The 14256-nt window shown below is 40.6% G+C and overlaps 1 protein-coding gene across 13 annotated transcripts in view; it reads right to left on the bottom strand.

The window, feature by feature from the left end:
* TCF4 (transcription factor 4) overlaps positions 1–14256 on the bottom strand; it is a 364743-nt gene that overhangs the window by 183604 nt on the left and 166883 nt on the right. For all 13 annotated transcript variants that reach the window (XM_035100876.2, XM_035100880.2, XM_035100877.2 and 10 more), the window contains one exon: positions 1099–1163. In XM_035100876.2, coding sequence (XP_034956767.1) covers positions 1099–1163 — 65 coding nt within the window. The remainder of the gene's footprint in view (positions 1–1098; positions 1164–14256) is intronic.

Genomic DNA, 14256 nt, shown 5'->3' with positions numbered 1-14256 from the left:
ATGCTTAATTAAACAGAGTAGCAACCCGCAGCCTCAAAATCCCACATTGTTCCCCCCATTATCACTAAGGGACTTGACCATATTAAAAGGATAAAAAGGGTGGGGGAACACATACTCCCTTCAACAAGAAAAAATAGCATGCTTCTTTTGGCTAGCTGATTTAAAACTCTGTAAAGTTTGGATATTAAAAAGAGGGTATTAATCCCTCTCTGTGGTTTTCAAAATTGAGCAACTACTGCTCCACGAAGAAAGAAAGAAAGAAAGAAAGAAAGAAAGAAAGAAAGAAAGAAAGAAAGAAAGAAAAGGTTCAGAGAGAGAGAAAGGAATGGTAAAATTATATTGCAGCATCTTTTTTTATCACTTGGCTTGAAAGGAGCTTAAACGTTTGGCTATTGATAGCAATTTTAGACTAAGGCGCTCTCTGGAGAGTCAGAAGTATGCAAATGTGGAGTGTTCAGAGGCACAAACACACACATGCTATACCTTTGTATTACATTGGCATTTTATTATTTAATTAAACTACTCTTATTTTTCTAGCCTGCGCATGCTTCCCTTGAGACGGTTTTGCTGTTAGCCTGCTGGCCTTGACTTCCAGCCAAAAACAATTCAGAAACAAAAAGGGACAACAAATCATATTTTCTCAGACATTTTTATCCTTCAATACAACCCTGTTTTCACACAACATCATACAGACTCTATGAAAACTGTAATTTATTGCAATAGCCATCCAAAGCAAGGGTCTTACACATCCTCCGTCGGTGCTCTCCCTTTACAATTCCTTAAGTTGTGCCATTAGTCAGGAATTGTCATTTTGAAAACGGTACTGAAGGAGGTTGATCAATACTCTTACCAACATGATACTAGGATATTGAACAAGTTACTAATAGAAATCCACAGACAGTAATCAGAAGGAACTGGACAAATGTATTAACATCTACAATTTCAAACACAAATTAAATTTTGTTAAAGACCCCTTTGCAAACCATCTGGCGTCCTCAGAAAGCAAGACTGAGACTGCATAATCCACAAAAATGGATCCCAAATGTTTGGGATAAATCATAAGACTGTGCATTTTCCCATATCATGGTTGGTTCTTACCTGGTGGCAACCCTGTAGGTTTGAGTCTCGCCCATATGATGAATAGGAGCCCCTTTCTGATTTACCTGTTTTTTTAAAAAAAAAAACAGAGAAAGTAGTGTTAGCTGACATATGCATTTCTATAAGTAATATACTGCATAATTATTTTATCTCTACAGCAGACTATATATTGGGTTATTCTTTCTATCCCTTTTCTTCAGGTTCAACTTCTATAATCCTGGAATGGAACAAAATCACTGCATATTACACATTTTCATTTCAGAACTATAATCCACCCTCCATAGAAAATGCTCCATTTGCCCAAACTTGAAGTCTTATTACATGTGGAAGAGTTCCCACTCATTAAAAGGCTTCATCACAGAGTTCAGTCTGGGGGTTACTCCACATTCCATTGTATGGGACACACAGCAGTTTGGGGCAGGGAGTAGAGTGTGGGGAAAAGAGCAAGCTTCACGGGGCTATAGCCAAGATAGAATTTGGAGGGAAGCTTCATGGTTGCTTTAAACTAAAAAGCAAAACAAAATTAAGGGCAGTCCATAATGGACCGCTCATGGTCTCATCTAGTTTGCCCCTAGGGTTGCCAGACTCAGTAGAGGACAGGACTTCTGTGCCTTTAATTGCCCTGCTCTCTTTTGAGTCTGGAAACCTTAAAGAGAAACCAGCAGACTCTTTGTTTAATTTCCAAGCAAAGGGTCTGCTGGTTTCTCTTTTAAGGTTTCCAGACTCAAAAGAGAGCAGGGCAGTTAATGGCACAGAAGTCCTGTCCTCTGTTGAGTCTGGCAACCCTATTTGGCCCTCTGGTGCCCTTCATAACGACATAACTAGATAGGCCTACTGACACACTGTTCTTGCGCAACTGCCATTCATTTCCACAGGGCTAGTGAAAAAGAAGTCCTTGGAAGTCACCTTCAAGATTTGGTATGATGAAAAAAAGAAGAAGAAAATAAATGCCCTGTTCTCATTCCAAATGTCACTCATGCTTCCTAAAACCTTGAAACAGGATCAGCAACCTCTCTCAAGAAGCAAACAACTCTCCTTTCCTCTTCCTTTTCACCCCATCCCTAAAACCTGAGTAAATTTATTTTTACGTACACAGCAGGAAGGTTACCGTGTCATGACCTGACCATAATAATTCTCACTGATTACACTGCAGTCACCAGTGAGGTCAGAGGTAATCAATCAGAAGCTCTCCAGTTGGTGAATTTAGCAAAGAAACCTTTCAGAAGTCTGATTCTTCTCACTCTTTCCCAGTGTAATTCCCTAGCGAATGACCTGAGCTCGGCAGTTACACTCAGGAAAGAAAAATTTGGATCAAAAAATGTCGCTTCCTTACCAGCGTTTCAGCTGCCTCAGAACTGCAAAAGATTTGAATAGAGTGCTGGGTTTCTGTGCCAGCTCTAAGTACCTAATTTGATTCCCTTATATGCTTCTTTGATTTCCTTTAGAACACTAACTGCACATGACATAGTCAAAAATAGTTCTTGTTACTCCAATAAGAAAAGAGTTTCCAAATGTAAAGGTGAACACTAAAAAAACCTAGGGTGGGTTGGGGGTGTGGGATTTAACTGGTGGAAAACATGAAGCCCTAATAGCCCTGTTCCATGAGGGAAACAAAGAACACTATGGGTGCTGATATCAAAGAGTTGGCATGAAAACCACCTAAGTGATTAAGACTACTATAGCAGGGGAAGTTACAGATTAAGATAAAGTGGGCAAGGGCATATCTGCAATTATGGGGATCATACAAGATCACCAGAGATAAGATTGAATGGCTTCGTACAGCAAGAACCACATATAACACAATATGATTGGATATCAACTACATTTGATTCATGTACAATTTACCAATGGGTGGTCAACAATAATGACACTTGGGTGTATGGATCTAATGTAATGCAGAGTTCAAGTTGTTTTCCCAATCAAGCATATAATAAATCGCAATAACTGACTATACATAGTACAGTACATTACCCCTGCAAATGAATCATTTAATTACTATCACTATCGAAGACATGTCCTTTGCACAAGTGCCTGTGGTTTAAAGAATTTTATTTGAGAATGTAATACTCATTCTGAATTTCTCGGAATCATAAGCAATGAAAAAGAAAATGCTTACTTTTTTGCACTTAAAATATTGTATAAAGTACATTAAGAACCTGCTATTTCATTTCCCAGAGATAGTGTTGAATGCATGTCAAAAAAATTCCAGTCTTCACTTAATTAAATACATGTAAGGCACTATTTAATATTTGCTGAATATAGCTAGGCTTCAATAAAAACAGTGCCTAAGTTATGTGACTTTATGGTATAAAATAAAGTCACATTGACAAATTGTGGTTGTGCTTATTCTACAAGCTCTTAAAATGGCATCTGCAGATGTTAACATGCTCATATGAAATTATTTGTATTCAGTTACCCTGTTTAGAAATACAGGGCACACTAGCCGGGGGGGGGGGGAGCTCTCGTATTGGAAAGGAATAGGAGTTACATGAACACGCAACTATGCTCCCATTTAGTCTGCCACTTTCAATGGAGCATTTACAGCAGAATATCTCCATAGACTGAACTCATTATACGGCCAGAAAAAGTAAGATCTTGTAACCTGTTCTTGAATCATCTGTGCCTTGGCAGAAAACAGAACCAACACTACAGAATGAATTTGTCTACAGACCAAGAAAGCAATATTTCTTAAACTGAGTATATGACTTAAGTCAGTACCATGTGCAATTAATACAAAGGATAATAGTAATATAGTAGTAGCCATGACCAATTCAAATACTGAGTTTTTTGCACTTAACAAGACACAAAACAGGGGGCAAGGTGGTCAGGGGTCTTGAAAGGAATAGGTGCAGTGTAGCTTTTAATCTGCATTGCACCTGTAAAGAGAACTTCATTACTAGGTGAATCTACTAGGTGAACTGAAGCAATAAAATTTAACGTTAGGGTGAAGGGCAGAGGAATAAAGCCAACAATCGCAACCTTGTTGTACAAAGAGCCCAGCAAACATTTCTATTTGCTGCATGTGAATACCTGTCCGCCTCCTTACTATCATATCAGTCACAGGCTGCCTTGTTTTAATTTCAGTTGTTAAAAAATATTTATCCAGATACAAAAATAAACGCACTGCAAATTACAAGTTGTCAGGGTTAAAAATCTACTTCTATTTGTGTGGGGGAGGATAAGAGAACAGCACAGACATGAATCATTCTCAGTAATTTGAGTGTTTCCATGACATCAATGGGCACTCGTCCAGGACTCTGTCGAAGGCTGTGAGGTACCAAAGAGACATAGCAACCAGCAGGAGATTGACTTTTTTTTTAGGATTATGCTCCTTGTAAAGATTTCATCTGTAGCATCCACTTTTACCACCAAATAGATAGCTTTGGAGATCATGAGTGAACACATTTCATTCTAATAGTGTAAGCCTTTAACTTTCATTACATCTTTATTTTTGCTCTCCAATCCAACCAGATTCCTCCCAGTTAAGAACAAAATAACCAAAATTTACAAGAAACCCTTTGGAAATGAGTGCGTGCTTGGGTATCCGTGTGTTTCTGTGTTTGTATATATCCGCTATCAATTGTCATTATAGAACTAACAGACATTTTTTGTAAATGACATTTCGTTTCGTGGAAGGGGAAAAAAATCATTTGTAAAAAAAAACCCTGTCCATTTAAAATTAGCTGCACTCTTTATGTTGATTTTCTGCTTAAAATTCACTGGCACATTTGTTTCAGATAATAAAATTTGAAAGAGTGTTGATAATATGCTAGAGTAGGCTCTTTAAGTAACTATTTGTGTGCATGGTTTTGTTTTTTAAGGAAAGATCAACCAGAATTTCTATGCTTACTTTACAATATTGCAACATTCTCAGGTGCTGCTGAAACCCAGCAATCCAGAATGTCTATTTCTTAACTGGGGTGGTACAAACGATTGTTTATTTTTAAATGGAATGGGGGGGGGAATCTGTTTTAAAAAGAAAGCGAGTCTACAGCAATGTAGAAACTCGACGCATTCACTGCAGAATTTTCGACTCAACCCTCCTGTACTAGAATGCGGCAGTCGCTGCGGATATTTTTTGGCACGAAGACAATGGTGGAAGTGCCAAGCCCCATGGCTACAACTACTCAAAAGAGGCATAAGGGTAGCATTAATCGCTCGAGTCTTTTACTGCACGGAGTACTGCTGTCCATCGTTTTTAATAAAAAAATCAAATGCACTTGTTAATATATATATATAGTATGAACTGGGGAGGGTAGAGTATTGAAATTCCAGCCAATAACAAATCTTGTCAAATATCTGATTAATTTGTTTCTTTTTCCTCCTCCCTTTGACCAAAGAAGACCAATACCATGTCAATTGCTAACACAAAAGATCTATTTTTACATGATGGTAGCATGACAATCAAAACCAGGGTTTCGAACAAGAGGCTGACTCGCAGCAATAACACATGTATTTTGCAAGTAGTGGTCTTCAGAGTAGGAAATATATCTTCAATAATAGCAATGCCTTTTAAAATAAATAGATACACTCCAGTCAAAATACATCTAAAGAAAAGCAGGCTTTGAACTGCCAAGGCTCTTCTCCAAGGCATAACCCACACCCGTGCACCCAATAAACACCCGAAAAATAAAAAAGGAAGCCTCTCTAAAATGAACTCAATTGACTGCTTACTATGCATTGGCAAGCATTTGAGATGTACTGTAATAAAGAGCAAGAGAATCAGAGAAAAAGAGAAGCAGTATAGGATTTCCAATCAGTCAATGAAGAAGCCAGTTGCCTCTCCATGGTGTGCTTTGAAAAATTAATCAAATTAAGTAGAAAATTTAAGCAACTTGCAAGGAATAAATGCAAGTCATCTAACTCTCACACAGAACATTTTTCTTTTGCTATGAAAGATAGGGCACCTTGTTTTTACTCTGCCATGGAAAATAATGAGGCACAGGGCAACTCCTTTCTGTCTGCTGAGGGAACTGGAGGAGCAGCTATTGTTGTGAGGGATTTTGCTTCAGTGTTCATGTTGATCTTACATCTTAAAATTCTCAGAGACTTGGGCTCAAGCTGCAAAATCCAGATACAATTGCAAATGATCCCAGATGTAGAGTTTTCAGCTTCAGTTTGGCTTTGGATGAAACCATGATGGTCAACAAACTTCTGATGTGCTTGGATTGCGAACTTCTCAGCTGGGGGACTGCTTCTGTCTGGGCCCAAGCTCTTATTTTTACTGCAAGACATTGCCTTTTTCCACCAAGTTCCACTATAAATAAAAATGACCAGGAACTGAAAAATGAAAATCCACCGAAGAAGAACAGAGAAGTGAGGGAGGTTTTTTCTCATTCCCTTCCCTTTTTTTTTCTTTTTTGCTTAACTTCAGCATCTCTCATAGACTTGAGTAGCTATGGTGGTGTACATGGGCGGCTCATGCTTGGAAAGTGAGACAATCTTGTCCTGGCTGGCAATCCCATTTTAAAAAGCAACTACCAATTACAGGGTTCCAATTAAAATAAGAGTGTAGATATGCAGCTGGCTACATGATGGCCCAAGTGCCTTTAAAAAGCTGCTTAGCTGAATTATTTCTATTCCTTTTTCTATCACACATCATCTAGACAAAAAAAGGTACATACCCCCCACCCTTTAGTACATATTTCACTTTGGGTTCCCCCCCCCACACATCAATCAGTGAGCACAATATTGTATGAGCAGGCTCGCCCTCTCTTACTGCCCACCCCCGCAATTGCAGAAACCTCTCAGAACTGCTCTAAAGGACCCTCCTACCCTCCAGAGAGGATTATTAAATGTTCAACTCTAAAAAACTTATTCACCAGTATGTAGTGTGGTAGGTATTGCTCACATCTCATGGGAGGCTGACTGTCCTTTTGGACCACACAGCAATAATAGAGAAGTTGCCCAAAGCCTGGTATTTTACTGGTACCAAATGCAGGTGGCTGTCAAAAGAAATCCAGTACTGCAGAGAGCCACAGGAATTGTTTGATATAGAACTTAATTTCAGTCCAACACTGGCTTAATTCATGGTTTTAAGAAACCAGGAATCTGCAGCAGATTCACATGGTGCCCCTCTGCTCTTACATGAAGATTCCCTACTCTGTTTCCTTGTTTGCTCTAACCAAAGCTCATCACTACCGGTACATCTCAACCAGCACACTCTGTTAGCCAGTGGTGGCTCACGGAGGAGGTGGAGGCAGTGAGCTGCAGTGTTGAAACCACCAGGCCAGCCATAGAACTCCTCCATCCTTCCTGCTTCACTCCACAACATCCCCACACCACCACTGGGAGATTCTCTGTGCCTCCACTACCCTGCCGAGAAACCACTGCTATTAGCAGTAACCAGGACTTGTCTGGAAACCATGATCTGAAGTGGGATTTGGTTGCCTCTAACCACAGTTTACCCAATTCAGGAATCAGAGTGAATTATGGTTCATGAGGGAAACAGCACGCAAGAAGTTCCCAAATCTATGGTGCACTCATGATTCCAATTCATGGTTTAGAGATTAGGTTTTGTGACATCTGAATTGAACAACTGTATTAAGCATCCCAAGTCAACAGGATATTAGAATAACTTTAGAGGCGCTACAGGAATTGCAGGTTCTCCAGAGATATGGGGTGGGGGGTGGGGAGAACTCTGAAGAATGCTGGTGTATCCACAAAGTGAAAAACTTCAGTATATACACTGACATGCAATAAAGATTGATGGTTTCTAAAGAGACATTGCAGTGCCAGTGCAATGTGCTATTGCAACAGAAGATAGTACAGTTTTTAACAAGCCATCAGAAGACAAAGGAAATGAAAGCCTTAAAGCTGCACTTAACAGAAGGATGCTTCCAGGTGTGCAGTTTTTCAGGTGTCAGGCTGATTCAATGCACCTCACACCATGCACAAGACTGTGCCAATTCCTGCAATGAGCTTATTCGTTTAAAGCAGTAGTGACTGTTGTGTGGCCCTCCAGATGTCGTTTAACTCCAAATCCTATGAGCCCCAGCCAGCATGGCCAACAGTCAGGGACGATGAGCACTGTAGTTCAGCATCTGGAGGGCGTCCAGGTTTAAATAGATAATAGAGGCATTGCAAGACTGGCATGTGTGGCATGAAGTGAAAACTATCCAAGAACATGCCATTGATTGGGGCCTTATACCCCGAGATGCTTTTGCCCCAATTTCCACTTGGGTACTTTAGCGTGCACACAAAACAGCCTTCAGAACAGACAGTACTTGGAGAAATCCTCAAGTTAAATGCAACACAGAACATTGTTGACCTAAGTGCAGGAAACACAGTAAAAGGTAAAGGTAAAGGGACCCCTGACCATTAGGTCCAGTCACGGACGACTCTGGGGTTGTGGCGCTCATCTCGTTTTACTGGCCGAGGGAGCCGGCATACAGCTTCCGGGTCATGTGGCCAGCATGACTAAGCTGCTTCTGGCGAACCAGAGCAGCGCACGGAAACACTGTTTACCTTCCCGCTGGAGCAGCACCTATTTATCTACTTGCACTTTTGACATGCTTTCAAACTGTTAGGTTGGCAGGAGCAGGGACCGAGCAACGAGAACTCACCCCATCGCGGGGATTCGAACCGCCAACCTTTTGATCGGCAAGCCCTAGGCCCTGTGGTTTAACCCACAGCGCCACCCACGTCCCTATGTAACACAGTACTTGCTCATTATTTTGGGTGGGTAGCTGGTTAATCCACATTATTGCTTCTCAGCAGTCTACCTAGTCGTGGTTTATTCCTTTTTTTATAATAATTTTTATTGATTTTATACAAACAAAACAAACAAAACAAACATACAATATAAAACTGTCCCTTCGTTTTCCCTCCACCCACCGGTCCACCTCTGCCACCAGTGGTACCCGTGAGCTTTAAGAATCAAAGGGGTCCTTTGTAAGTTGGGTTTGGCCTCCCCCCTGCATAATTAATAGTCATTGTGCTGCCGCCACTGCCGTTTTAAGATCAAATTGATACTGCAACATTAACAAAGTTCCTACTTTGCAAGAGGGAAGGGCTGCTTTACATTTTAATGAACATGGAATTAAATAAATAAATAAATAAGGATGAAGAAGAAATGGAAGACATTAAAAGGGGCAACCTTGGTCACATAGAAGAAGCCTAGCTGAAGACCCAACCAGTAGAGTTCTGATAGTGGAGAAATAAAAGCAAATATGCCATATTTTTCTCTGTATAAGACGCCCCCATGTATAAGACGGCCCCTATTTTTTTAAAAGCCAAAACTAAGAAATTGTTTAGCTTTGGGGGGGGGAAGGTCACTTCCACCAATTGCTCACCTGCCTGCCTGCCACTGCCAATCGCTTGCCGCTTGCCACAGCCACTGCCAATCGCACACCTTGCCGCAGCCACCAATTGTCTGCCTGCTTGCCACCACCAACAGCCCACCCGCCCACTTGCTGCAGCCACCAATCGCCTGCCCTCCTCACCACAGCCACCAATCACCCACCCAATCTCCTGCTTGGTGCTGCCATTCATGTCCCAACTCTGCATTCACTATCCATGTATAAAACGACACCCAATTGTTGCCAAATTTCTTTTAGCAAAAAGAATACACGGGAAAATATGGCAAGTAACAGCAAACATAAAATGATATATGTTTTAATTCAAGCCAAATCACACACATATATGTAACTTTGCTGATGCACAGTTCCTAAAGATACTTGATGGTATTGTGTACTATGGGAGGCCATACTGTGTAAAAAAATATACTTAGAAATGTGGTGTTCACTAACATGGAGACGCATCTGTGTAATTGTCCCCCTGGACTGATATTTGCAAGATACTTTAGAACTGGTACTGGATGGAGTTGACTCCTCTTTAGGCTCAAGTTAACATCTCAGGATGGGGTGTTTATGTGTGTCCTCCTGGACTCACCTATCTGTGGCAGTAGCAATGGCTAGCAGTGCCTTTAATCAGCTTAATCACATAGATCATCTGCAACAGCAGACCTTGCCTCACTTACTAATGGTGTGTAAAAGAGACAGGACCTTTTCCACTGTGGCCCTTTATCTGTGGAACTCTCTGTCATGAGAGCTTTTATTTTGTTTCTTCCCTGTTTTCTTTTCTTGGAAGTCTTTAATCTATTCTGCCTTTGAACAAAATGGTAAGTTGGAATTTAAATTGCTACCGCTCAGTGTCGGTTTTATTTTACAAAATAAAGTGATATTATTAACTTGCTTTTCTGAAGAGTTTTATGCTGTTGTTTCAGTCTTAATGTATTAGATAATATTCATTTAAAAACTTTTATGAACTGCTTAATATTTTAAAAATCCCCAAGTGGTCTACAGTCCAAAAACAGACATTGAAACTGAAGCACAACTTAAAACCAGCAAAACAGCAGTATAAAAAAACACAAAAGCATACGGAGCAGAAATTCAGAAGACTCAAACATGTAAAACAGGATCCAGTCTTGGGGGGGGGGGGGTCAATGAAAATCTGAGCAAACCAGTGTTACTTTAAAATGATTTAATATGATTATAAGCCACCTTGGAAAAACTTAATGCTCTGAAATATGGCAACAGAATTTTTACATTTTTTTTTTACTTCCTGGACACTATTTCCCCACATCTAATACAATGATAACAGTAAGACACCCCACCTAAAATAAATAAAAAACCCTCTCTCAGCCAGTTTATCATCTTAATATCTGATACTAATGCATAACGACTACATAATGCAATATATAGTATTCTTCATGCCTCTGGAAGACTGATTTTTTAAAAAAAGTTAGTACCAATAAATATTTGTCCAGCATTGACAACCTCAATGCTTACAGAGCATACATATATTGTTCGTGCCACAAAGAACACTAGGGAGTCACAGCCTTAAATTGTGCTTGAACAATACTACCATTTCTTTAAACAAAAATGGTAAGTAAATAGTTCTGAATACCCTGGACAGAAAATAGTGATGCATTCAATAGATGCAGGAACTGAAAACAATACAGATATAATATGGTCCTTCAATTGAGGCTTAACAAAATAAATATGTTACTATTCGGTAGCCTTGAAAGCAAGTCTGTTTCTTGGGTTAAAAAATATTTTGCCACTATGATTGATCTCTAAATTTGTCTGCTTGTCCTAGGCAACATAAACTCAATAAACAAGAAGATTTCACTCATGTAGCACTCTATACCTCAGTCCCAATGTCTGGGAACAGAGAATTCCTGATTATCCACTACAGTACAGTTTATTTTACACCTGAAATGCTTCAGCTCTGTGAGTGTACAAGTAACAAATGTATTTTCACCAGTCATCTAAAACTCAGGATTTCAAAGCCTGGGGGGGGAGGGGCGTGTTGGGGAAATATTCAGGAAAATATGTATGAATTTATTTGAAGTATGCATACAGATTCCATAAGCAAAGGCTGCAAAGTCATTTACAAAAAGAAAATACATCAAATCCAAAAATACGACTCAGTTTACTCAACACACTCATTCAGTGTCTACTAACATACCTGTACCAACCTATACCAACACTCATTCACCCAAACTTACACCCATAAACAAACATTACCTTCTCAACAATTACACACCCAAACAACCCCCTAGGTACATATGCAAAAAGACCCCGCTGCTGCATCGGCAGCCTAACAGCCTAATGAGATTCAGGCTGCCCACCAGCCCCAGAAAAAGTGAAAATAAAATATGCCGTTCAGGCAAAAAATACCCGTTCACAGTGGGTTCAGGCTCTCACCTTAATCATCAAATAAATATAGGATTTTAAAAAATCTATATCGAGGTCCTGAGTACACTATTTAAAGCAGGAATACTGAGATCAATTTAAGCACCACCCTTTATTTCACACCCCAAGCCCACCAAGTCTCAAAATATCACACAAAGCATGAGCCTAAACTTGCATGGTCCCTTATTCCTGACAGGTCCCTGGAAGTGACTAATCCAGTAGCATGACAATTAGGCAATGGAAAGGGGGCAAGTGCTTCGAAAGAGCTGTATTTCAGGGGTAAGAAGCAAATCCAGGTGAACCTGGAGTAGCCCCATCGTTCATGGACAATCAATCTCAGTTTAGTATGGTTGAACAGTGGTCCAAGAAACCTACCTATTACAAGAAGCTTCCTTCAATCTCAGTATTTTTAAGCCTAGTTCAAATGCAGGAATGAGCACCTGCTCTTTCAAGCCTCTGCAACGTCTGGATTAAAAGCAAAGTAACCCATCATTGGTTAGGGGCCAGCAGGCCAAGAGGCCATTGCTCGATATTGCTGGTGCTTGATTAAGTATCTGGAAACTTTGGCTTTTCCGTCAACAAGGAAGCACAGCTTTCTTAAAACAACTGAGTTACAGATCTCTGAAGTCATGAAAGGAGAAGAATTGAAGGAGGACAATAAGCATTGATAGCCACTAACTTAGATGGTTTTAAAAAGGGTTAGGGAGATTCATGGCAGGTAGACATTGATGGACTGGAACCCATGGCAGTGAATCCAAATACAGAGCCGGTATACCTCTGAAGATGTTGCAGATCAAATAACTAGTGAAGATTGTGGTCTTCACAACCTTCTTGTGAGTTTTCCCAGAGGAATCTGGCTGACTCCTGTAGGAAGGCAGTTGCTGGATTAGAAGAATTACCGGTCTGATCCAGCAGACAATTCTTGGATTCATGAAGTCCATGCACATATACTTTAGATCATTACTGCTTCCTTGATCTGTTTTTTTGTTTGGTAAAACAAACCATGTGGGTCAGCAAAGGCTCAGAATATCTATTTTTAAACCTTATCTTTAGGCTAGTGGATAAATCTACTATTTGGATCATTATGAAGAGCAATTCCCATTCTGGCCAGAGGGCTGTATTTTGTCCTAAAAGTAAACCAGGTTTTGTAATCTCAAATTTTCACACCATTATGCTGCTGCCTGAGGGCTTGGATCGCTGCTGCCAGCCAGAATAGAAAATAGTGGGTCCGCTGGACCAGCGGTCAGCTTCCAGATCCACACCACACATTTAAAGCACACATGCAGCACTGAAATTAAAGCACGTGGCTTCCTCCAAAGAATGGTGGGAAGTGTACTTTGTTAAGGGTTTGTGATGGGGAAAACTACAGTACCCAGGATTCTTTGGGGAATGTTATGTGATTTAAATGTGCACTGGATTCACTTTAAGTGTATGGTATGAATTTGCAGTATAAGTCAGCTTTATCTGTCCATATAATGAACGAAAGGACAACATGGTAAATGGGATGTATTGTATATAAGGCCAAAGGATGCGCACTGAGAAGGGCAAATCCCAGAATCTTAAAAGAGTTGGAAGAGTCATTTAGTCCAACCCTGTGTTTGTATCTGTCATTCTGCTGGTGCTTCTCTGGTCCTATCATAATGGGAGTATAAGGATGGCCTGGTAAAAGGAGGCAGGATGGAGGTTTATAAAATTATTTCAGTTAATTTTAGGCCCGATGTAAAATTTGCCCCACTTACCTGTGTGCTTGGTGCCAGCGTGATCCACTATTCTCAGTGATGCCAGTTGACATTTTTAACCCTCCCCCCTTCCTTTTACCCACAAGTCTGAGGGCCAGAAGCACCCATCTCACTCCAACCACATAGCCAAACTCTGTTTGCTGTGTGTGTTCTTATATAGTGGTACCTCCAGTTACGAACTTAATTCGTTCTGGAGGTCCATTCTTAACCCGAGACCGTTCTTAACCTGAGGTGCACTTTCACTAATGGGGACTCCTGCTGCCACTGCGCCACCACCGCGTGACTTCTGCTCACATCCTGGGGCAAGGTTTGCTACCAGGAGCACCTACTTCTGGGTGAGCGGAGCTCGTTACCCAAAGTGTTCGTAAGGTGTTCGTACGTATCCTGAGGTTCCACCATAAAGACAAATCAGGGGGAGGGCAAAAAAAAAAATGTTACCACCTGGCTTTGCTCTGGTGATTCATGGGTAAAAACACCTCGAAGCACCAGGAAACTTTATCACTGTCGTCACGGGTGAGGGGGAATGGTAGTATCCGTAGGTCTGCCCCAGTAAGAGGTGACCTGAGCAAGCACTCTCTGTGTACACATGTAGGCAGGAAGCGCTTCAAAGGTGCATTATCGGCACTAAATGCATTATAACCATTTCAGTGGGATGTGCTTTAGAGACACAAATATTATGGGACAGGGATAAAGATGTAAAATTTCCAGGAATTTTGAAG

This window comes from Zootoca vivipara, chromosome 11, assembly GCF_963506605.1.
Source record: "Zootoca vivipara chromosome 11, rZooViv1.1, whole genome shotgun sequence".
NCBI classification, from domain to species: domain Eukaryota; kingdom Metazoa; phylum Chordata; class Lepidosauria; order Squamata; family Lacertidae; genus Zootoca; species Zootoca vivipara.
This window is presented reverse-complemented; position numbering and strand designations above follow the sequence as displayed.